Source organism: Chionomys nivalis, chromosome 2, assembly GCF_950005125.1.
Source record: "Chionomys nivalis chromosome 2, mChiNiv1.1, whole genome shotgun sequence".
Taxonomy (NCBI): Eukaryota; Metazoa; Chordata; class Mammalia; order Rodentia; family Cricetidae; genus Chionomys; species Chionomys nivalis.
In genome coordinates, this window is record NC_080087.1 from 24,879,899 (window position 1) to 24,904,295 (window position 24,397).

Sequence of the window (24,397 nt, forward strand, 5' to 3'; positions counted from 1 at the left end):
GTACGCCTGCCATGCGGGTGTCCCGTCTCCGCCTTCTCGGTTCTAGCAGACTAAAGGGCAATAGCGGCGGATTCCTGCTGCAGTCACCAAACCGCACTTCCCGCTTGGTCAGAGTGGCGCAATCCTGGTAAGAAACTTTCCCGCATGGCATATTTGCTTCAAGCGTCAACCTCAAACAAGCCCACATGATTTTTCCCCACTGCAGCACTGGATACCATTTTAGCGTTTACTGACCACCAGCAGATCGCCACTGCAGGATGGAGGCTCTACCCTCAGGACTGGACAACTCCAGAGCCTGCTCTGACTTACTTGAACTGGCCGTGACGTCATTTTTGGTCTCCACAGCCCTGCTCTGCAGCAGCGTTCCCACAGCACTCGTAACAGTTGGCTGTTTTCTGGGACTTGCGGGGGCCTTACCCTACAGGTAAAAAGAAATGTAACACCGTAACCTCGGGTACCAAGCCTGAAGTAAACTTGTAGTCACTCAGCCAGCAGAAGGTTAGTGTTATCACCGGGACTCTGGCACCCAGAGGAAGGAGACACACAGCCAGCATTTCACTTAGCCTGGGGCTGTAGTCACTTGCTGGTGCTAAAAGCCACAGTTTGGTTTGGGAACATTCATTCATAAAGAACCCCTCAGGGTTGGTGGTGGTTTGTTCATCCTATGAAATCTGTTGCGTGAGGACGGAAGAAATCATTTGATGTCCGTCACGATATAGTTATGGAATATTTTGTTTTTCTTTACACTTGAAGATGGCTTTGTTTTCTAAGCAGAACTGAGAAGGAAAGCAGAGATTGACAGGCAGCACATGTTTTCAGCATCGAATTCCAATACCCCCAGGCCTTCGCTAGTCTACAGAGCAGCTGCACACCGCACAGAGGGAAGTCAAATAAGGACCAAAGCATCCTGGGGAGCCCTCCCCCCCTTTCACTTGCACTGGATTTCCCTCTAGGCCCAAGGAAAATATGGCAAAAAGATAATTTGTTCTTTAAGTAAACTCATCACCAGCTCAGGAATTATTGTCATAGTATATCAGGCCCATCATCCATCCTTAGGCAGCTAAAATATTGTTGTTGTTGCTGTTGTTGTTAGTATTTTGTGTGTAGTGTGTGTGTGTGTGTGTGTGTGTACATGTTCAAGTTGGTGCTAGTGTCTACCCAAGCATGTGGAAATCAGAGGAGGACATTGGATATCTTTTTCTATTGTTATCCACCTTAGTTTTGTGAGACAGGGTCTTTCAGTGAACAAGAAGCTCGCTGTTTTGTTTATCTGACTGGCCAGTAAGTGCCTGGGATCTGCCTGGCTCTGTCCCCAGTGCTGGCATTATAAGCATGTGTGGCCATGACAGGCTTTTGTCCTGGGGATTTGAACTCGGGTCCTCTTGCTTTCACAGCAAATGCTCCCATCGAGCCCTCTCTGTAGCCCCCCAAAGGTTGATTTTTAGAGACCAATGTTGGTCTCCTCTGGTTAAGGGTATGGCTGATTTTTACAGCTGATTATGTTTGAAATGGAAACACAGTTTGGCTGTGCCATTCATAGCCCTGCATGAGTGAAACAAGCTCTCCCTTCTTGTCCCATTTCTGAACAAGCTCACTATTAGGCAAGGTCCCAGAGTGGTGGCATTGGCACTCAGGGAGCAAACACTACCATTCAGACAGACTCGATAGTGAGCAAAGGAATTCAGGGAGCCAGCAATTTCCCCTCTGTGCTCCCAGCTGCTGCTAAGCTCTGGAAAACAAGACGAGGAATAGTGCCAAGTCACTGGCTATGCTCAGGAGAGCCAGCTGGCCTTCTTCACAAATAAAAAACACGTCTGTTCACTCGTTCCCTCAGCCTTCCTTGGCACCACGAACAGTGGCAAACTCCACGGATTGGATAGAATCATAGGTAGTAAAGCCAGTTGTTGGTACTCCTGGACAGGGTGGAAGAAGAGCTGGACTTACAGACTTCTCCACACTTAGGTTGAATTCCAGCCTAAAGCTGCCATGGCTCTTCAAAATTGTGATTCCAAACCCCAGCGACAGGAAAGGGCTTTGGGAAAGGGGAAGCAGGATGAGGTAGGTGGAGAGAAGACAGGCGAAGGACTCTGACCCAGTGCCGTCCTCCCAAGAATTCAACCGTTATGTATGATTAATGCTGTTTACAGACAAAATCTCGAAGTCTTACCTACAAATAATCAACTGCACAACAGGAAGTCCAAACCTCGCCGCTGATCGCAGAGTCCCTGCTCTTGACATTGCGTTCTTTCCCCACTATCTCAGCTGGGAAGACTAAGCCTCTGAACCTGTATCCACCACTTGCCCATCATACAAGTGCCATGTCTCTTCTCTCCTGTGCTCCTTCAGGTTTCGAGCACTTCTAACCCAAAGATGTGTCATCAGAAATGCTCCCAAATCAGAAACATCTTGACCACCAGCATGACGTTGCAAAAGAGAACTTTCACGAATGACCTCATGTGATAGGTTGCAGTTGAAACATGGGCACATGGAGACTGTAGAAATCACCTTCAGGCTGTATGTCTCAACTGCACATGCACAGACTAATTTTGCAAAAAGAAATACAAAATTCTGAAACATTTCTGAGCCAATCTGAAACAGCATCTTAGATAAGGGATTTTCAACCTATTCTATCATCTAGATGCCCAGACGCTAATGCCCAGTTTTGTTTCAGTGCCAATCATTTTTTTTCAGCTTCACTAATCATTCCTATTAATTCCCTCACTGTAGGAGCCCCAATTACCCCCCCACTGTGTCTCCTCCCTGGTTTCCCTCCGTTCATCTTGGACAGTAACTGTAAAAGCGACCGTTCTAGAAGTCCATTGCATGTCACTCAGCTTTTCCCCTACTGAGTCATGTCTGCATTGCCTGTGATCACACATGGAACCATGAATAAATAATGGAACAGAAAACAATACTGCCAGGCATGGTGGCACACAGCTTTAATTCCAGTGCCTGGGAAGCAGATAAACCCTGTTTCAATTACAAAAAAAAAAAAAAAAAAAAAAAAAAAAGCCAGAAGCCAGAAGCCAGAGCCGTGGGAAAAGGGTGGAAAGGAAGGTGGGGAAGACGATTCCCTGGCTTCCCAGAAGTGTTCTTGTTCCCCCTCCCAGGCTCTCAGGCCTGGCTGCTCCCAGATTTCTGAGCTTCTATCTGATCAACTCCTGTCAGCCTCCACTCTGAGCTGGCTTGCACCATAACCCTTCTAAATCTGTTGTCTTTGTTGTTGCGGCTTGTCAGTCCCCATCAGAGACTCTGTGTTTGGGTTACTGCCTCGGGCCATAAACTAGACATGTGTATCTCACCCATCCCCTTCTCCTCTAGAGATCAGAACCCATGCCTCCAGGCATCTTCTTGGCAACATTTCTCCCACCCAGACCAGTTGTACTGAGTCACAGTTCTTTTCTGGGTAGGTCAGACTGATAAACACCATGGAATAAGCAGGGTATTGGTATAATTCTAGAGAGACGTTCTTTATATACTGAAGTCTTCATCCCGAAAGGCTTCAAACATTTTAGAATTTTTTTTCTGCATTATTCAAAGGTTCTTCCAGCCAGAGGTAGACAACTCCCATAGAGACAAGTCATAGTGACCCTTGGGCTTCTGAGGACAGATAGTTGAATTCCCTGGTAGATCCTATCTAGTTGTTCCAGGCATGAAAAGACACAAAGCCCACCACTGGAGGAAAGATATTTACCTGAGCTCTGGATGCCAGCCTAGCTGCTGTTTGGGCTGGATTGAATACACGTCGGGAAGACTGATCTTTGCAGAAATTAATGTGTCGCTGGGCAGCAGTCTCATTAAATCTCCTCATACAATATGGGCATTGAATATAATCTGGATAAGAATACACCGACAAGTCACGATTAACATTTCAGAAACCACTATGGAATGGAACTGTGGGAAATGAATTAGATGAAGTGTGAACTCTGAAGAACAAGGTTCCAGACTCGGGTTGGAGACAGCCTAGTGCAAAAGGAGAAACTTAAGTAAAGACATGGCAGGGAAAAAAGTGCTCCCGAGGTACTCATTTCATTTAAGAATATCCCTTTAAGACAGAACTAGGCCCTGTGAATGTGGGTGACAGCTATGTGGTTTGATCTGTTGGGGGAGGGGCGCCTAGCAATGGGATCAGGATTTATCCTGGGTGCATGAACTGGCTTTTTGGAATTCATTCCCTATGGTGGGACACCTTGCTCAGCTTTGATACAGGAGAGAGGGCCTTGGTCCTGCCTCAGCTTGGTATGCCAGACTTTGCTGCCTCCTCAAGGGAGGCCTTACCTTCTCTGAGGAGTGGATGGAGGGGTGGGATTGGGGGGAGAGGCAGGAGATAGAAGAAGGGGAAGGAGGGGGAACTGGGGTTGGTATGTAAAATGGAAAAAAAAATAAAAAAGAATGACCTTTTAAAATGTTTGCATAGTATCTTTTTCAGATACTAGATTAATTATATTTAGGAACTCTAAAATTACAGCTTTGTGTAGACTCCCTAATCCCAGCATGCAAGTTTCTCTGGTAAGGAAATATATAGATGACCCAGAAGCCTAGGTAGGTATGGTACTATTTGAAACAAAGGTTGTTGAGACCTATAGAGTTACACAGAGATACTCTTAGTTTCTAAATGTGGGCTTAGGAGATGAGGTTGAGCTCCAGCATCACAGTGTTGTTAGCATCAAGCACGTCTTTTGCAACAGCTAGATTTTCCTCCCACTTATGTGAGCCACAAACAACATATACAGGAAGGGAAATTAGAAAAGAAAAGGATAAAAGTTGGTAGGGGTCAAACATTGAAGACCAAACAAGAAAGGGTGCTGGGAAAGTAGCTTTAGCAGTGACTTCAGCTTCCCAGGCAAACCCCAGGCAGCTTCTGGTGACCCTAGATTGTCTGTAGTTCTGTATAACACCTTGTCAAATTTTCTTTCATGTGCCCTTATCAGATACAACTGGCTGGTGAAAGACATGGGAACCGAGAAAGATCTGAGGTCGTCTTATAACATGGAGATTCTCACAAGCAGAGCTGAGTCTGCGCCTAGCCTCTCTAAGCACTCCGGGATTAGCGTTAGCTTTGTTCTTGACTTAGGCATCTTTAAGGGATATGAGTGACATAAAGATTTTCCTCCCAGGAAGGGTCTGAGCTGCATCAGCCTTACACTCAGGATGGACGTTTACATTATCGAATAGTCAACATTCCTCCGTGGACAGCCATGTCTTTAAAGAGAAGCTGTTTTATTTTTTTAAAGTCCTATCTCTAAGCAGCTTCAAGAGCTTTTTCTACTTGAACTAACTGCTTCCTAAAACGGAAACCCCTTCAATGTAAAAAGTATCAGCGTTTAGCGACGACCTGGTAGCCATTCCTCTGATTTTCCATTCAAGAAAGCAATACTAATCATTCATTCAATGCCTACTACCGTGCAAACATTGCTTTTTAGATGGAGATGCAATATCTCTGCAATTGAGAACTGTGTATCTCAGTGCAGAAAAAAACAAACAAACAAAAAAACCAGAAAACTTCACACAGTGATAAATGGCTTTTTTAAAAAACAACTGGAAAGCCTTAAGAAGGACGAGCTTAGTTCTGGAGCCTGTCTGACTGGTTTTGAGCTCAAGTCTTCACGTGCTATGTGTATGAACTTGGAGAAGTTGCTCAACTTACATAGGTTCCCCATCTCCTCAACACAGCCACACCACCTGTTTCATCAGAGTCTTGTGAAAGCTAATGGATAATCCACACAAGGGTTGGGCCCAGTGGGAAGGGTAGCACCTCCGAGAATGTTATAAATGCCGGCTCCTGCTGTGTGGAAACAAGTCCAGCAAGCCCGTGCCTCCAGCTGCTAACCAAGAGGACAAATGCTTAGAAATTACAGTGTGCCCAGATAGTTCAGGACTCATTCACGGCCCTGTAGAAAAACCATCTAGAAATGGGCATCCCACATGGTGGTTGTTTCTCGCTTTTTCCAGGTAGGATGCCAAGCCTTAAAGTAGACATGCTTGCGCCTATAAATCCTACTCGTGTTGGTCAAAGATGCCCACTAGGCATTGTTGAGTTCCACTTGCCCATCTGGTCTTTGCTACCCTACTGGGAGCTTCTTGCTGCATACTGCCAAGGAAGCAACAACCTTTGAATATATTTCCTTGCCAGGCAAAGTCCCTGAGATAATGAGGTGAACACACTTTCCAACTGGTAAGGGAACAGTAGGTCCCCTGAGACCCCTAGAAGGAACCAGCAGCCTGGTCATGGGAGAATTGTACAGGTAAAAAAAGGTCCCGTGGCTGAGTAATTGGACTTGCTGTTTGCATGTACACTGAATTTCAAATATTCTGAGAAAGGAAAGGCATTTTCGTGTGTGGCAATCATCTGAACGTGGTCTGTCACAGCTACGTGTTCGATCCTAGTCTCAAACTGAGTAATCTTCATCCTTTATTGATTATGAGCTCACAAAAAAACATTCCATCTTATTCCTTTCTATTGAAAATAATTTCAAAATTATTTCAAAATAATTTCAAAGCCTAGCATGCTAATCCTTCTAGCATGAGTGGTGAGTTTAAAAGTTGGACTACAGAAGGATTCTTACGGGATTCACATAAAATTAAAGTAGAAAAATAAAGAATATTTTTAAATGCAAAATTACATTGAGATCCTTGTGCAGCCTGTGAAACAGTAACCACTGATTCATGAGCCACAGAATGACCCCAATCCTAAATAGTATATAGCATCCCTCTTATAAAATGTTGCAATGATCTGGAGATTCGAATCATTAGCAGACTTGTTTAATTCAGTAAGAACTAGAATAAACAAACACAGGTCATGAAAACTGAGTCATAAAAATGGGGACTCATGCTGGCAAGTGGAAAGAAATTGCTTGCAAACTCAGGCATATTACCTCATATTATATATAAAACTCTCCTTGTATGTGCATATAAATTTTCTAGTACATAAGTCTAGGAATTCTGGTTAATATAAAATCCCCGCACAGGCAATATAATCAAATTGCAATGAAAATACACTATTGTGAAGTATTGCGAGGTGCATATAGTAAGAAATTTAATTATAAAATTTGTATTTTAGCATAAAACTCTGAGAGAAAGAAAATTAATCTAGCATGTGATGAGACCTGCAATGGGAATTCATATTTGGAGCAATAATAATCCTGTCATTTTAGAGCCTGCTGGGTAAGGAAAGAAACTCATGGAGCACCGCAGACACGGGTCCACATCATTAAATAACTAAAGTAGCCATCAACACGCAGCTTCTCGTGTTCAAATGAAGCTGCTTCTCAGAAGAGGTTTGCGTTGTTCTGTGTGGATGGCTTTGAATGTAAAACACTTACCTTGTAGGTACAATGGACTGAATTTGATTCCCCCACTCACCCACATAAAAGTACTGCAAAAAAAAAAATAGTCGCACCCTAAACTGGCTGCTGAACTTGGTAATGTGTAAGAATCTCCTACACGGTACTTATTCTGACAGCCTGGACACTGCAGGGTTGAAGGTCTCACAGAGAGAAGCTGAGACGTGGCACTGAGAAGTCAGGTGAAGGCACAGCCTCGGTTGTAATGGAGACACCAACATAACGAAGATGCCAGGGCTGGGAGATGACCACTGAGGACAGTGGTCGGAGTGGAGTAGAGCCAGTCTATCCTACAAAGTACACTGTGTGCTGTGGACGGCAGAGCTCGGCAAGTGGAACTATTCAAGCCTTTTGGAGCCCAAAAGATCATGAGTGAGTTACAGATGTTGGGCACTGATTTTTTTTTTTTTTTTTTTTACACCGATAGACTTTGTTTTGCTTTGATCTGATGGTAATTCTTCTCTGGCTCTCCCTGCCTTGGAATTATAAAGTATGCAACTTATTTGAGGTTTTACAAGAATCCATGGCTATGAGACTTTGAACATTTTAAAAGACTTTGAAATTTTAAAGTTATATTATGCTTTATATTGTGATATAAACATGAGATCTTAGAATAAACATTGAAAGGAAGATTATGGTTTAATAATAGTGTATTTGTGTGTCAAGTTGACAAAGAGTTGATTGATCTGGATTTTTGTTTGTTTTTGTCAATTTGGTAGAAGTCAGGGTCCTCTGGGAAGAGGGGAAAATGCCTCCATCAGATTGGCCTGTAGGCAAGTCTATGGGGTATTTTCTTGATTAATGTGGTATTAACATGGGTTGGCCCACTGTGGGTGATACCACCCCTGGGTGGTCCTGGATTGTATAGGAGTCATCAGGAGCAAGCAAGTAAGCAGCATTTCTCTAGGGTTTCTGCTTGAACTCCCTCCTTGGCTTCCCTTGACCTATACGATATAATGAGCCCTCCCCTCCCCAGGTTTCCTTTGGTAGTCATGTTTATCACGGCAACATAAAGCAAATTAGAAGAATAAGCCATAGCATTTTATTGTGGCCTTAATTTGTACAGTGAAACTAGTGTTAAGTACGTTTTTATGTGATTGTCATTTAGTATTTGATGACATCTCTTGTCCTTTTATGGTGAATTGTAAGTATTGTTTATATTGTCTTAGCATGAGCCAGCTGGGCCAAGTGGTGCATGCCTTTAATCCCAGCATTCAAGGAGAGACAGGCAAACCTCTGAGTTCAAGAACAGCCTTTTCTACAGAGAGAAAACTTATCAAAAAGGGGGGAAAAAGCAAAAAACAAAACACTCCCAAACAAAACAAAGCAAAAAACCACGAGCCCGTCCTCAGATGCATTGTAAATATCTGCTACCAGTCTCTAGATTGTCTTTCTCTTCTTTTTACAATGTCTCATAAAGCAATTGTTAATCTTGATAAAGCCGTTTTTATCCAGACCCTTTGCTGGGGTTGTTTTGAGATGGGTTTTCACTTTGTAGCCCAGGTTCTAACTTGGAATCTTCCTGCCTTAGCTAAGGCGTGGGTATGCCACCCCGCCCACTTGGCCAAGCTCTTTTAGCCTTGTTATCGTTGTTGACCAAGTTTTGTTTACTATTTCTCTAATTTTAAGGCTTGTTATACTTCTGCCAATGATCTACTTTGAATTAGTTGTTATATGAAGTATAAGATTTTATTTTATTTTTTCAAATCGATATCCAGTTTCCTAGCAAAGTTTCTTGATAAAACTACTCTTCCCTCCAGTTGGCATCTTGTCTTGGGGTTATTATTGCTGTGATGAAACGCCATAACCAAACAGCAAATTAGGGAGGAAAGGGGTTATTTTGCTTATACTTCTACATCAATGTTTATTATTAAAGTCTTGGTAAGAATTCAAGCAGGGCAGGAACCTGGCAGCAGGAGCTTACCCAGAGGCCATTGGAAAGGTGCTGCTAATTCGCTTGTTCCTCATCCCTTGTTCAGTCTGCTTTCTTACAAAATGCAGAACCACAGGCTCAGTGGTGGCCCACTGCAATGGACTGGATCCTCCCACCTTCATCACTAAGAAAATGCACTACAAGTCAGGCACGGTAGCCCGAGTCTTTAATCCCAGCAGTCACAAGACAGAGGCAGGCAGATCTCTAGGGGTTCTAGGCCAGCCTGGTCTACATAATGAGTTCCAGGACGTATAAGCTATGTAGTGAGATCCCGTCTCAAACAAAAGCAAACAATAAAAATGCGCTACAGACTTGCCTGCTGTCCAATCTTACGGTGGCATTTTATCAACTGACTTTCCTTTCTCTTGGATGAATTCAGTTTATATCAAGTTGAGCCAGAATGTACTTTAAAAGAAAACCAAGCATGCTTAGGGGTGATTCTCTAGCAGACTTCATGTTCTGTTCAACTGGCCTTCCAACATCGCATTGCCATGAATGTTGTGTTTATAGCAAGTCTTGACAATAAGAGAGCATAAGTCCTGTGTTTTATGGGTTCCCCCACCCCCCGCCACTAGCTTGCCTATTCCAGATCCTTTCAATTCCTTTCAGTTTTCCCATGCTTTTTAGAGTTGGCTGGTCAACGCCTACTTGGCAAAGACAAGTTGCAGTTACTTTTATTGGAATTAAATTAAAACCATAGAGAAATGTGGGTAGAGTTGACATCACAACACACTACTGAGCCTCTTAAGCCATGAAAATGGTAAGTCTTTCTATTCATTTTGGTCCCTTTTGATTCCTCGAAGGAGTATACTGTTTTTTTTATTTTACACTTCTGCACAAATTTTGTCAACTATATCCCTAGTGTTTAACAAATTTATGTTATTGTAAGTGTTGTTTTTAATTTCATATTTAATTGCTTCTGCATAGACCACAGAAGTCCAGAATGTACTGAATTTTCTCTAATTCTAGCGTCTTCCAGGAGTTTTCTGTATTTCCTCTTTAGTGACGACAGTTTGTGATTCAGATAGCCTTACTTCTACAGTTCAGTCTTCACGTTATATGTTACATGTGTGTATATTACATGATTATATGTTGAATTTTGTCTTTTTGTGCTGGGTACTGTTTCCAGCATGTTTAACAGAAGTGGAACGGATGGACATTCTTGCTTTTCCCCCCCTGAGCTAAGAGGGGATGTGTTCAGTTTGTCACCGTTGAATGTGATGAGAAATAGACATTTTTCAAAGATTCCCTTTATGGGAGAAATTACCTCTTACTTTCCAATTGCTGAGAGATTTTCCGTTTTGTTTTTAAAATGTACAGTGTTACACTTTGTCAAACAGTTTTGCTCTTTTAAGATGACAAATGCTTTTTTTTTTTTTTTTTTTTTTTTTTGGTTTTTCGAGATAGGGTTTCTCTGTAGCTTTGGAGCCTATCCTGGAACTCCCTTTGTAGACCAGGCTGGCCTTGAACTCACAGAGATCCGCCTGACTCTGCCTCCCAAATGCTGGGATTAAAGGCGTGCGCCATCACCGCCCGGCGACAAATGCTTTTAAAAATATTTTGTTTCTATAATAAATTACATTTATTATCTTTTTCCTTTTATTTAATTTGGGTTAGTTTGCTTGTATTTTAACTTTTAAAGCAAAACTTTATCAGTATATAAGCCAAGATTGTATAACTTTGATGCTTTCATTATCATTCACTTAAAGTATTTTCTAATTCAACATGAGATTTGTTCTTAGATTCAAGGGCTGTTTAGAAATCATTCACTATTGCTGAATACTCGGAAATTTTCCAGATAAATTTTTTCTTTAATTTCTAATTTAATTTGACTGTGGTCAGAGAATATATTCTGTATGATTTCAATTAAGAGTCTTGAAGCTGCTGTTACAGCCCTGCATGTAATGTTCCTGTGTAGCTGAAGGAAGTTTGATTCCGCTCTGCCTGTCTGTCCTCTGACGGCTCTTGATGGCAGTGAGGCCTGACTGGAGGATACTGCTCACGTTTTCTGTAGCTCTACTCACTTTCCTGTGGCTCTAGTTATTAGGATATGAACGGCAAAACGTCTGGATGTAACTGAACTGTGAATTTATCTCTTTCCGGTTTAGTCAAGTCTTGTCTTACATTCTTAGAAGCACCAAGTGTATGCATATAGGTCTTCTTAATGACTAACTTTTGAGTCATTGTTTTTATTCACACTTGCCCTAAAGTTTGCTTTGCCTGATGCTGGCAGATACTCTGGTTCTATGATTATTGCTTGAATCTTTCCCCAGGCTTTTAGATTTTGTCTTTAAAGTGTTTCTTCTGAAGAGCATACTGCTGGCTCTTGCTTTATTACCCAGCTTGGCATCGTCGTCTTTATCTGGAGTAGGAGGCTATGTATGTGCATTTGTCCAACCTGCATCTTGCTATGTGTGTTTATCTCATATATTCTCTGCCGCCACCCCCATATTTCATACCTGATATAAGTCTTACTAGGTATACCACAATACTTTTAATGGTTCCTATAGCAACCTCCAATATATCTTCACATGATATCACATCTATTCTTGTATGAAAACCTGGAAAATATTCTTATTCTCCTCATTCAACTCTGTGCCTTTGTTTCATTTATTTCATTTCGCATGTTAGAATGCTATATTATTTTTGGCTTTACATGGTTACCAAAACCCTACTGACAGTGCTGCCCTCAATAGAGACAAGGTGAGAACAGCCGCTTTTGCCCCGGTATCTAACTAGCCTTGGAAGTGCTAGGCAGACTGTATGCATGAAAGGGAAATAAAAGAGATACAAGTATAAGGGGAGAGTAGCATTATCTGCTTGCAGATGACATGGATGCAGAATGCTAATGATTCCACAGAAGCAATGTTAGAGCTAATGAATAAATTCAACAGTTACAGGATACGTAGTTGATATACCTACCAAAACTAAGCTGCATTTTGTCTATGCAAACAATGAATAATAAATAAAGCTAAGAATTCCATTTTCTATAAAATCAAAAAGGATAAAAAACTTATGAATAAATTTAAATGAGAAAGCAAAAGACTTATGCGCAGAAAACATTGGTGAAAGAAATAGAAAAAAAAAACATAAATACAAAGCCATTTTTGTGGCCATGCAGTGGAAAACAATATTGTTAAAATGACAGTATTACCTAAAGTCATCTATGGGTTCAGTGAAATCCCTGTTAGAATTTCAAAGTGGCATTCAAAACGTGTTTGTTTGCTTTTCATGTGTGTGTGTATTCGTGTCGTGGTTTGAATAAGTATGGCCTCCATATGTTAAGATATTTGAATGCTTGGTTTCCTGCTGGTAAGACTGTGTGGGAAGGGTTAGTAGGTGTGACCTTGTCGGAGGAGGTGTGGCCTTGTTAGAAGGAGGTGTGCCACTGGGTGTGGGTTTTTGGGTTTCAAAAGCCCACGTCATTCCCAATTAGCTCTCTCTGCCTCATGCTTGTGGGTCAAGATATAAGCTCCCAGGTACGGTTCTAGCACCATGCCTGCCTCCCTACTGCCCCTGCTCCCTGTCTTGAAGGCCACGGACTCTAACTCTCTGAAACCTTAAGCACCAATAAACTCTTCTTTAAACTGCCTTGGCCTTGCTGTTATCACAACAACAGGAGTGTCCTAAGACAGTCTGCTTGTCTGTGTGTGCACCATGTGAGGGCAGGTGCCTGAAGAGGTTCTGTAGCTTCCTGAAATTGGAGGTACAGAAAATTGTGAGCCTCCATGTAGCTGCTGGATATTGAACTTGGGGCCTCTGAAAGAACAATAAGCACTCTTATCAGATGAGCCATCTCTCCAGCCCCTAAAGTGATGCTTTGTGTAGAAATAGGAAAAAAAATTCCTAAAATTTATATGGAATGTCAAAGGAGCCCAAACAGCCAAAAAAAGCTTTTTGAATCTGTGACATGCACAGTTTTTGATTTAAAAATTATTTTAATACTATGGTAACCAAAATAGAGCTTTACTGGCATAAGGACAGATACAGATGAGTAGCATAGAATAGAGAGATGAAGCTTTCAAATGTGTAGTTACTTGACCTTAACATTTTTTTTTTGAGATTAGATTTACTTATTTGTGTGTGTATGTGTAGGAAGTGTGTGAAAGTCACCTTTCACCATGTCGAGTCCAATGGATGGAACAAAGATTATTGAGATTAATGGCAAGCACTCTTACACACTGAGCTGCTTTGGGCCCTAAGTAACTTTTAATTAAATTAACAATAACTGTTTAAGAGGAGAAAGAATAGCCTTTTAAATTATTTATTTATTTGCTTTGGTTGTATGTTCATTGTACAAAATGTTGGGTTTCATGATAACATTTTTGACGGACTGTATCATGTCTGTCTGTGGTTTTCAACCTCCCTAGTGCTGTAACCCTTTAATACAGTGTCTCGTGGTGTGATGATCCCCAACCATACATTTATTTTCGTGCCTACATCGTAACTGTAATTTTGCTACTGCTATGGATCACAATGTAAATATCTTTGGAGACAGAGGTTTGCCAAAGGGGTTGCAGCCCACAGGTTGAAAACCCTGATGTATGTCAGGTATATTTCCCACATTCACTTGCTATCACCCTCATGGATGGTTTTTTCAACCAAGAGAGATAAGGAAACTGATTGTTGATGTACAAAAGAGTAAGATTGCATGACACACTAATGCTAACTCAAAACAAGCTAACCACCTACCAGTAAACCCTAGAACTTTAGAATAAGAAACACAGGGATCTTTGTTGCATGGTGCTCGCCTGTCATCCCAGAACATGGGATGGAGGTGGAGGAAGGAGAATCAGGAACTCGGGATCACCTTTGACCACACAGCAAGTTTGAGGCCAGTCTGAGCTACATGAGACCCTCAACCCCAAACAGGGTGTAAGTGTTAGCATTATATTCAGCAGTGATATTCTTGGCTATAACATGAAAAACAGACTACAAAAGAGAAAGCAGTTCAAATTTTAAATTTTTGTGCTTGAACTAAATACACTACAGTCCAAAGGCACTACAAAACAGGAGAAAAGTTATTTGCTAATCAGACATTTGACAAGAGATTAGAATGATCTTAACTGAGTCTCTAGTGCTAACCTCCAGCTTGTTGAAAGATGAAACGGAGAGACAAGCTAAACATCAATATGACTTAACAGGCAAACAAAACCACAACAGGCAGCATTCAGAAAGCTAAAATCATAGGACAAAGGTGTTGCAGAACGCTGAAAACTGTCTGAAAAGACAACAGAAAGCAGTGTTGGAACCTTGACTGGATTCTGGCTGGGTGGGTGTGTGGTGAGAGCCTCAGAAACATTCTTCAAATAACTTGGACAACAGGAACCCCGTGTTTTGCTTAAGAGATAATTTGCTGATAATATCAAGGATAAAGTATCACTGTCTACAGCTTCACTTTTAGAGACTTCTTCCAGGGCCATTGAGATCGTTCAGTGGGTAAAGGGGCCTGCCTGCCACAAAGTCTGGCAACCTGGGTTGGTCTCCAGGACCCACACAGTAGAAAGAAAGAATTCCTAAAAGTTGTCCTCTGTTCTTTGTGTGCATGTGTGTTATGTGATCCAATAACACACACACACACACAGAGAGAGAGAGAGAGAGAGAGAGAGAGAGAGAGAGAGAGGAGACAGACAGAGGACAGAGACAGAAACAGAGACATAGAGAAAGACAGAGAGGCAGTTCAGGCTCCAATCCTTGGACTTCAGAAGACATGTAAGTGATTATTGTTCCATTCTTTCCTCTTTCTTATAGATTTGAAACTTTTCAAAATAAAGAGTTCGGAGTAAAGAAAGCTGCGAAGCCACTTAAATCACATGACTTCAGACAGCTTTGTCAGACATCACTCGCAAACACGGAGCTGTATGTTGCTGGCAGTGCAGAACTAGTGTAGTACTGTGTAGAGCTTCCCGCTCCTCAGCCGCGGCGCGAATGATGTGCCCTTTAGGTAGGTACTGACGCTACCAGGTGTGAAGACATCTCACGGTGGGGCAGACAGGAGGGAACATGCAAGCTCTGTGAACTGGGAGAATGGGGTAATAATGTGTGCTGCATATATTTACTTGTATAATGGATAAATTACCTCGATCTCATTATAGTTGGCGTTTTAATATGGGTAAAAGTCAACCGTGGCCCCAAAAGCAAGCCAAATATCCACACACCTGGGTTGATGGTTGGAGGGGGTGGAGGGGGAAGGGGCCTGCCCTCTTTTATGGCTAGAGCGCATTCTTTTGCTGACCGAATAGCATTGATGAAGTCCTCATGCTGCTGCCTCCAGTTAGATTTCCTCACGGGTTGAACCTGTAAAAAACAAAATCAAACCAGCATCTACTACCCTTGGCTACATATCAACCAACAGATTTTTAAAAACAAAAAAACAAAACAAAACAAAACAAAAACCTAGGTTTTGATTTATAACAAATGAAATCGTGTAATATGGAAAGATTTTTTTTTTTTGGTAGAGAAAAAGTTTTCCCTAAAAGAGCTAGTTTAAAAAGTTCACAAGCTACAGTAGTATCGTTCACAGTCATAGCAGTGATCAAAAAACAAAACAAAACAAAAAAAAACCCACAAAATAAAAATCAGAGAAACAACAAAGTCAGAGAACTTTAGAGAAAGACAGATGCAAGATTGGCGATTACATTTTTACTGATCTATTTTTGAGTGTGGATGTGTATACACGTGGAGGCGTATCAGAGGATAGCTGTTGGGAGTCGGTTCTTCTATCATGTGGTTCCCTGGGGATTGAGCTCCAGTGTCCAGGCTTGGTGGCAGGTACTTGCTGGTCCTAACTGTAACTTTCTTACTGGTATGGGTGCACACCCGCAATCACAGATCTAGGGAAACTGAGGCTGCAGGATCATGAACCTAAAGCTAGTTGGGCTACATAGTCAGTTCACGGCCAACCTTAGCTGTTCAGTGAAACCTTATCTCTGAGGAGGGAAAGGTAACTTTCTTCCCAGGCCACTTTCTAGACTTACAGGCACTCTGATGAAAATGTAAACAGGATTCTTTCAACTACATCTGGAAAGTATCTAAAATTTATTTGGAAATCTAAGTAAGATTATACAGAAAACAGTAAAGGTGGATTATATTTAAATTCCATTACACTGCCTTATCAAGCAAAAAATGAAATCAGAGAGCCAAGAAACCAGCTTAAATGTACTTTCTATATTGAGAAGTAAAGAAATCGTTGGCATACCTTGGACTGAGGAGGCTTAATCACAGTGGGAATGTCAGTTCCCTGTAATCTTTGCTTCAAGGAATTGAAGGGTTTGCGTTTTTTGTTGAATAGTTTTTTACATATTGGTCCGTGTCTTTCCTAGACAAGGAAGGGTAGAGATTCGCTTTGAAAATGTACGGATCACAAAGTTTTCATGACTACATATTTAACCTCCAGGATAGTGATGGGCTAGTAGCTGTAGAATTTAGTCCCTTCTTTAACTCTAGACCACCATACAGGAAATCCATCTGCTCTCCCCAGCTATGTCAGACATAGCTCGATACCGTATTTAGGAAAAGGCCAAAGGTGCTTTATTTCTTATATTTGTGGACCTTTAAGAGGTGAAGTCTAAGTTGGAAGTGGAGGTGCAGGCCTCTATTTTAGTACCAGGGAATCCCAGGGAATAGAGTTGTGAGTTCAAGGCACCCTGGGCCTCATGGAGAGATCCTGTCCTGATGCAGGACGGCAAAACCAGATGAGTTCGTCCTGGAAGGAGTTTTGACCATAAGGGGGTGTGTCCTTCCAAGGAACTGTGGTTCTCAGGCCCCCTCTACTAATTCTCTTTTGCTTCCTGCTTATGAGTTTTGGAAAAATTTTGCCTCCCTTATGTTTTTACTGCTACAACCATAGGACCAGAGCACTGGGGCTAACTTCTCATGAGATGGGCATGTCTAAAACAGGGACAAAAGTCATCTTTTCTGTTTATAATGTGACCGTCTCACATTATAATGTGATAGTGAAAGCCTACTTAACACAGTAGCTAAAGAGTGCTACTTTAAATTTGATTTTATATATCAAATTCTAAAAAAAAATAGAAAATAAAAAATCAGGCTATATGCTTGTTTATCCAGCCTTTAGTCAAATGCTCAAAATTCTAAAGGGAAAGCCGTAAAACACAGAACTGCCTGGCATCCCTGCATAAAGTTATAGTATGGCGATTTGAATAAGAAATGTCCCATTTGGGGGCACTCTGTGAGGATGCTATAGAAGAACCTTTAAGGGTGGAGCTTTGCTGGGCAAAGTCTATTACCAGGGACCAGCATATTTCCTGTTCATTTAGTCCGTCCTCCGTTTAGGTAAAATGTGATCAGCTGGCTCCTGTTGCCATGCATTCCCCACCAGGCCAAGCTTTTGTGGCCAGGGTGGGCTTTATCTGTCTGGAGCTGTAAGTCAAAGAAAGCCCTTTCTTCCTTTAATTGCTCTTGATCAGAGGTTCGCGCCACAGCAACCGGAAGTCAGCTAACGCGGCTGGTCACAGTGCCTGAAGGGCGCGGCACGTGCATCTCTGTCCTCTCCTGCAAAGTCACTTCATCTAGATCCTCAAAATGCAAGTTCTACAAAGATCTGTGCTCCTCCAAGTCCTCCATGTTAAACTACAGGAGAGGTTATCGGATCACGTGTTCGAGACAGGCTTAGGGGTAAGACTCAGGAGCAGGTAAAACCTACTTGACATTGAGTGATCCCCCAGCCAGAGGGAACCCCTTAGGTCCCAACCCCTCCCTGGTGCAGCTGGCAAAGATAACATTGAGCTGAAAGATTATTGGTAGACACTGGGCCGCAACAGCCTGTATTATTCCACTGGTAGCTTCAGGGGCTCAATCATAATTTATACGGGACAGACATGCTGCTCCTAAAACTTCCCAGGAAAACAAAACCTACAACCTCATTTTGGAGATTCTTTTTCGTCCAAACCCTAAATTATGCAAGTTCAATATAGTATCCCATCATCTAAAAAAATATCCAAATGATTACATTATCATCTTAAGAATTCCTTTTTAAGAATTTATCTTTCTTGACTATCTCTTTACATGACTACAGTTTACCATTTGTTTAAAACCGAACCCCCCACCCCTGCATCTTGCACCCCTCAAGTTTGAAATAATTCAAACTTTTTTTCAGCTTTAAAGCCTGGGAACTTGACACATGCAGTTAGTTTATATCTGGAAAATTAGATCTTGGAGCAGGCTTGTATCCATGCATTATTTCTCCAAACGGTATAAACCCCCCTTGAAATCAGAGCGTTCCGTGTACGTGGCAAGGCAGAAAACAGGAAGGTTGCAGGACTTGTCAGAATTAGTGACAAATCTGGCAAATTTGCAGCTCCGAGCCAAGTTTCCAGATGCCTGAAATTCAATGCTCATTCCTCTCGACCAGCTAATTTCCCTGGTGTTTTGGCCTTGAAATTTGAATTTTTGATGCTTAAAGAAACGGCGGAAGAGCCAAAATCTCTCAAGAGAGAGTGGTCTGTGCCAAGACCATTCCATCTGGCACGCTTTCAGGGAGAGCGTGGTTAATAGGGTCATTTCTGAACGTGGCATTATCAGCCTGCCTCAGTGTCCGCCAGGCCTGGCAGCCGTAGGTTACGCTTCTCCTCCCAGCCCTCTCCACATCTGTCTTTAATCTTGGCACCACTGTCTCCTCCCTGACTTGACAGTTCATTTGACTCCAACAAAACACATCTAGAAAACGTCTTTATGTTTACCAGGACATCTGCTGCAAAGCGTCTCCCACAGACTTCACAGGGAAACAGCTTCTGATTGCCATCTGCATGAGATTCGAGAGCACATTGTGTTAAGTTTCGTGGACTTGCCTGGCTGAGGAAAGACAAGTGGCTGCAGGTGACCTGGGTCGCCTGTCGTCTCCACAGTTGTCCCTCCCACCAGCTGCTTCCTCCTCCGCGGAAGAGCCTGCGCCTCCCACAAGTGTTTCTTTCCTACTATAAACTTCTCACCTCACCGAGCAAGTCAGCTGCACAAACTTGAGGCAAACAGAGTGCAATCATTTGCTTTGGTAGGGGAATGGGGTGCTGAGAACTGTGCATCAGACATAAGAACAGAGGTAACCTATCAGCAAAACGTCACAAGTTATCTGATAGTGACATCTTTGGGATTCTGCTTAGGCTGAAGATAGACTGTCATTGATGTCTCAAGGAAAATTGGTCCCTGCCTTCCCTAGACAAAGGAAAGTGCTCTCGAAGGGTCTGGAGGGGTGGCTCAATGGGTAAGGTCCTTGCCATGCAAGTGTGAGTGCCTGATTGTGGATCTCCAGGACCTAATGAATGCTAGCATGGTGGCCGCCATCTGCAACTCAACTCCAGCACCCCATTCCCCTACCAAAGCAAATGATTGCACTCTGTTTGCCTCAGGTTTGTGCAGTTGACTTGTTCGGTGAGGAGGGGAATTAGATGGGCAGATCCTGGGGTCTCACTGACTAGCCAGTCTAGACAATCAGTGAGACTCAGGTTCATGGGAGAGACCCTATCTCAAAAATAAAATGGAGAACAATTAAGAAAGACACATGAAGCCGGCGGTGGTGGTGCACACCTTTGATCCCAGCACTTGGGAGGCAGAGGAGGGAAATTTCTGTGAGTTTAAGGTCAGCCTGGTCTATAAGAGCTAGTTCCAGGACAGGCTCCAAAGCTACAGAGAAACCATGTCTCGAGAAAACAATAATAATAATAAAATTTAAAAAAAGAAAAAGAAAAGGAAAGGAAAGGAAAAGAAAAAAGAAAGACACATGACATCAACCTTTGGCCTCTCTACCACATGCACGTGCAAGCGTGTGTGTATGTGCATACACACACTTAGAAACAAGCCAAAAATTCAGTACTGCTTGAAAATATGTCAAACAAAAATCGTGTTTCTACCACAGGACTAACAAATCTTGTAAGAAATTATTAAATATACTGAAAGGAACTCATAAGCAGGTTTAATAAAGAAAAACAACAGAAAATAGATACATTTTTAAGATTAGTTACTTTAAAAAGCAAAATATTGTGGACTGGAAAGTTCACTTTTTAGTACTTCTTTTTGTTTGAATTTGAGGACAAAGTTTTTTTTTCATTTTTTTTTTTAAGTTTCAGGTCTGAGCATAGGCGTTTTATACTGTAATAGAAATATGACTTTTACTCCACAAAGAGGGACATGTTGGGACACTGCGGTCCTCAGGGAACCTGCAGAGAACTGTGGAGAACGTACACAACATACCTGAAGATGGGCAGGGGTATGTTAATTTAAAAACTGGGGTGGAGACGTAAATAGGAGAGGAAGGAGAAAAGGTACTGAAGCATCTCCACCAGGACTAGGTTCAAAGGTGAGGGTGGGGAGGTGACAACGACGTCTGCTTGGGGACAGTGCTAAGTTTACAGGCAGGAAGACTAAGACAGCGGGTCTGTGGCTAGAAAGAGGGAGTTGAAAAAAAAGTATCCATCTTAGGAAGAAAAATGACCCCATCTTGGAAATACTGAGTTCAACCGAGTTGTGCAGCCAGCGGGATGGAAATAAGGGAGGGAGGTCAGGGTGAGGGACGCAGATGTAGGTTCCGAGGAATGAGGTAGAGCGGGACACTGCCAGGGAAGAAGTCGTGGAAAAAGCGGTGGAGAGAGGATCCGTAGGGAAACTTCCACTCAAGGCCAAGAAAATGATGGTGAAAAGCCAGGAGAAGCAGAGAGCAGGGCCACGGAAACCGACGGGGGAGCCATGTGAAAAAGGGGAGTCTGCTTAACGGGAAGCAGATGGCAGGTTGCACAGACGTTGTTGATTTAAACAGTTTCTTCACAGGTCTGCTAATTGGTATTGTGTTCTCTGTGCAGGTCATCCACCTCGGTCTATGGAAATACTCCCCATCCTGTCTACAACACTGGGTCTTAAAAGCAATGTTTTCAATAAAGTTACCCCCCTCCCTGCACCCTCGCAACAGACTTGTTAAAAGAAATAATTGATTCTAAAACTGTCATTTCCCCCCAACATTACTGAAGGCAATGTTCTTATTCATGTTATAGTCATATAGTCATTTTTATTTGGTTCTCTCCATTCCTAGGTTATTTCACAGGCTCTTCATAGCAAACTTGTAAGACCCGGATAGTGATATTTTTTTTTATTCTCTGTTGAGAGAAAGTTAAGTGATTTCACTCAGTCCAAAAACTGCAAGGGGTAACCCTGAGATTTGGACCCAAGTCTCTGTCTCTCCAAAGATTAAGACAAAAATTCAACTACAGGTTCATGATGTTCCCGTTAATCTATGAAGGACCTGGAAACCCCCAGAAGACCAATAATCTTTAGTTTAAATCAGTGTGTTTTAATGAGTTCAAGGACTTTAAAATAATAGATATGACCCAATTAAAAACGTGGCTATGGATGGACCACTCCATTACGAACAACATTCAAGTTGGAAGCTTGTCTATAAGAAATGAGGAGATTGTCTCAACAGCTGAACCACACATGAAGTTGAAGGTCTATACCGTCACACTCTGAACTGATTCAAACAGAAGATTTGATTGCTACCACCTTAAAAGAACGCTTTGAAACAAGCAACATGCTCATCAATAGGTAAAAGGCAAAATGAACTGTGGAGTACCCATACCTTGGAGCACCGCACAGCAATAAAAAGGAAAACTATTGAGCCATGCAACAGCCTAAAAGGATTTCAATGCTGAGTGAAATAAAGCCAAATTACATTCTACATGACTCCATTTGCAAAATACCCTCCAAAGTCAAAATGACAGAGATGGAAATTAGACTTTAGATTCTCAAGCTGTAGGAATGATAGACATCAAGACTTTTTTTTATATTTTTTGTTATTGTATGTGTAGATGCACCTGCCACAGTGCACATGGCAGTCAAAGGACAGCTGTGTGGAGCGATTCTTTATGTGGGTTCCGGGAATTGAACTCCGGTCACTGAGTAGGTCCTGTGGAGCTCGGACACAGAAACACCAGCCAGTCGTGCAGCTTGTGAGCATGACTCCTCACACGGCAGTAGGCGTCCAGGATTCACTCAGCACCTTGCTCGCTGACACATGCACACAGGTGCACACACTCTAGAAGCTAAAGTCGGACCTAGGGTTTCTTTAGGTCATCGTTAGACACCAACTAAGAGTTGCAAATGTTCCCTTCAGAGGTAGGCTTGTGCTCCTAGTTGGCTCAAAGATAAGGAAGCTGTGTTAAGGGGTATCATACAAGTGGTTTAAAGAAAAAGGGGTAATGTTTAGTGTAACTGACTGGGTAGTTAATAAACAAACAGGGAGACAACAACCAGACTCTCCTGGAACTTGCTTTGTAGACCAGGCTGGCCTCGAACTCACAGAGATCCACCTGCCTCTGCCTCCCAAGGGCTGGGATTACTGGCGTGTGCCACCACTGCCTGGCTCTGTGTTCTTTTTCTTATTTGCACAACAGGTATGTGCTTGCATATTACATGTTTTACCATAACTAACTTACCAACTCACAACTAACTTACAAAGCACTGGACTCTTTATTTTCTGCCCTCTAACTAGATCAAACAGGCATGCTAAAGCAAGCCATTGTCAACACGTAAAAACAACATCGTCAGGGGTCGGGGCTGCTCTCCATCAAGGTGATGTGCTGTCACAGTGCAGGCTGTAGATGCTACATCTCTCTACAGTGCACTAAGACAGCATGCACAAATGGCACCAGCAATGAAGACACTCAGGCTTTTAATACTAACAAAGTACCTAACAAGAAAGCTTTGAAACCAATTTGGGACAATGCTCAAACAAGACTAAAACTCAGTAGGCAGGGCCATCGACTGAGTTCAATTCCGGAACCCACATAAAAACCCAGCTCCACAAAGCCGCCCTTCGACTGCCGTGTGCACTGTGGCAGGTGCATCTACACATACAATCACAAAAAATAAAAATTCTCCCTGCCTACCTGGGATTGTTTCTCCTTGCTGACCCTTGTGAACGAACCTATCACTGTACTGCCTAGAATTTAAGTCATTCTTTTACGAAGTGTCTTACCCTGAACCCATCCATACCTATGCCACCAAACACTATTCACCAAATTCCAGGCACTAGCTTGGCCAGCAGGTAAAGTGGTAAGCAAAATGTTCTGCCCTCCAATTTTCCTCTAGTCAGAAAGGATCCTGAGAAGCAGCCTTGTACGTTGCTACAGAGAACACAAGGCAGGGAAGAGGAAGTGCCGGGAGGAGGGCGTGCTCCTTAATGAAAGTCATAGGTGACAACTGAGCAACCTTGCAGGCTTATCTGAAGACTTCAGGGCAACAGTGAGTACCCATCTCCTTGTAACAAGTGGTGCTTGTCACAGTGATGGCACCGGCACTTATCTGTGTCTCCTGTCTCCAACCAAGTAGTTCTTGAAGGCAAAATCCCCCTTATCTCTCAACTGCTGTCGTTCAGCACTGAGCTGATGTGCTCGGTTTTCATCACTGTTTACAGAAGACTAAAAACTGATTATTTCAGCATGTGTTTGTGTGTGTGTTTATGTGCGGGGAGGGGGTTGGCTTTTAGGTCTGGTGTGTGTAGGAAAAATTTGCTAACAAGTTCTAGCAATTCATTCATGTCGCCCCTAAAGTCTTCTCCAGAATAGAATTACAGTCTTTAAGCTAAATTAATCAGTCCCACAGCAACAAGCTTCTCAAGACTTACAGCTGAGTTAGTTGCATTCCCTTATTTACAAGAGATTAATTGGAATAGGACCAGCAGGACTCAGTGACATCCTGTGCCCAAGACTCTTCAAGGTTTGGAGACTCTTTGGAAATGGTCAACAAGAGAAAAGGCCCATCCACTTAGGATTTTTATTCCCAGTATTCATATAAAACATCAACTACCTCTGCTTTTGCAGGTTGGCATTTCAGCACACTCAGTGTGCTGCACTTCCTCAATGATAAATTGTGCACTTTTATTTTTACTTTTGGTTAGGTGTTAACAGAATAGAATTGTAAAGTTTTTCACAACTCCAAAAGAAATACAATAATTAAGATTTTAATAAAACTTAGAATAAGGTGATACCTATCAGCTTTGGAAAAGACTTAATTAACTAGCAGGTGATATACTTCTAAAAAACCTAGCCATCAAGCGCAGCTCACCTGCCACAGCAGGCTGTGCCTCAGCCATTTTGTCCTCCACTCTGACAAGTGTCCA

General features: G+C 42.4%; 1 protein-coding gene across 1 annotated transcript; it reads right to left on the bottom strand.

Annotated features, from left to right (window-relative positions):
• Positions 1 to 226: 226 nt before the first annotated feature.
• Positions 227 to 24,370, bottom strand: Zc2hc1b (zinc finger C2HC-type containing 1B). Its single transcript, XM_057754271.1, has 6 exons — positions 24,343 to 24,370; positions 18,978 to 19,039; positions 16,475 to 16,594; positions 15,435 to 15,573; positions 3,695 to 3,834; positions 227 to 418 (listed from the first exon to the last, which is right to left on the bottom strand). Exons 1-6 carry the CDS (start codon positions 24,368 to 24,370, stop codon positions 227 to 229), a joined length of 681 nt encoding a protein of 226 aa, XP_057610254.1.
• Between the last annotated feature and the right edge of the window lie 27 nt (positions 24,371 to 24,397).

What these genes read in the sequence shown, in the direction of transcription:
- Zc2hc1b (XM_057754271.1), bottom strand. Translation starts at nt 24,370, where the DNA reads ATGGCTGAGGCACAGCCTGCTGTGGCAG. An exon ending in GCTTTGCAGCAGATGTCCTG is followed by an intron (nt 16,595 to 18,977) that starts GTAAACATAAAG and finishes TTCCTTGTCTAG; the next exon opens with GAAAGACACGGACCAATATG. An exon ending in CCCTCCAACCATCAACCCAG is followed by an intron (nt 3,835 to 15,434) that starts GTGTGTGGATAT and finishes ATTCTTATCCAG; the next exon opens with ATTATATTCAATGCCCATAT.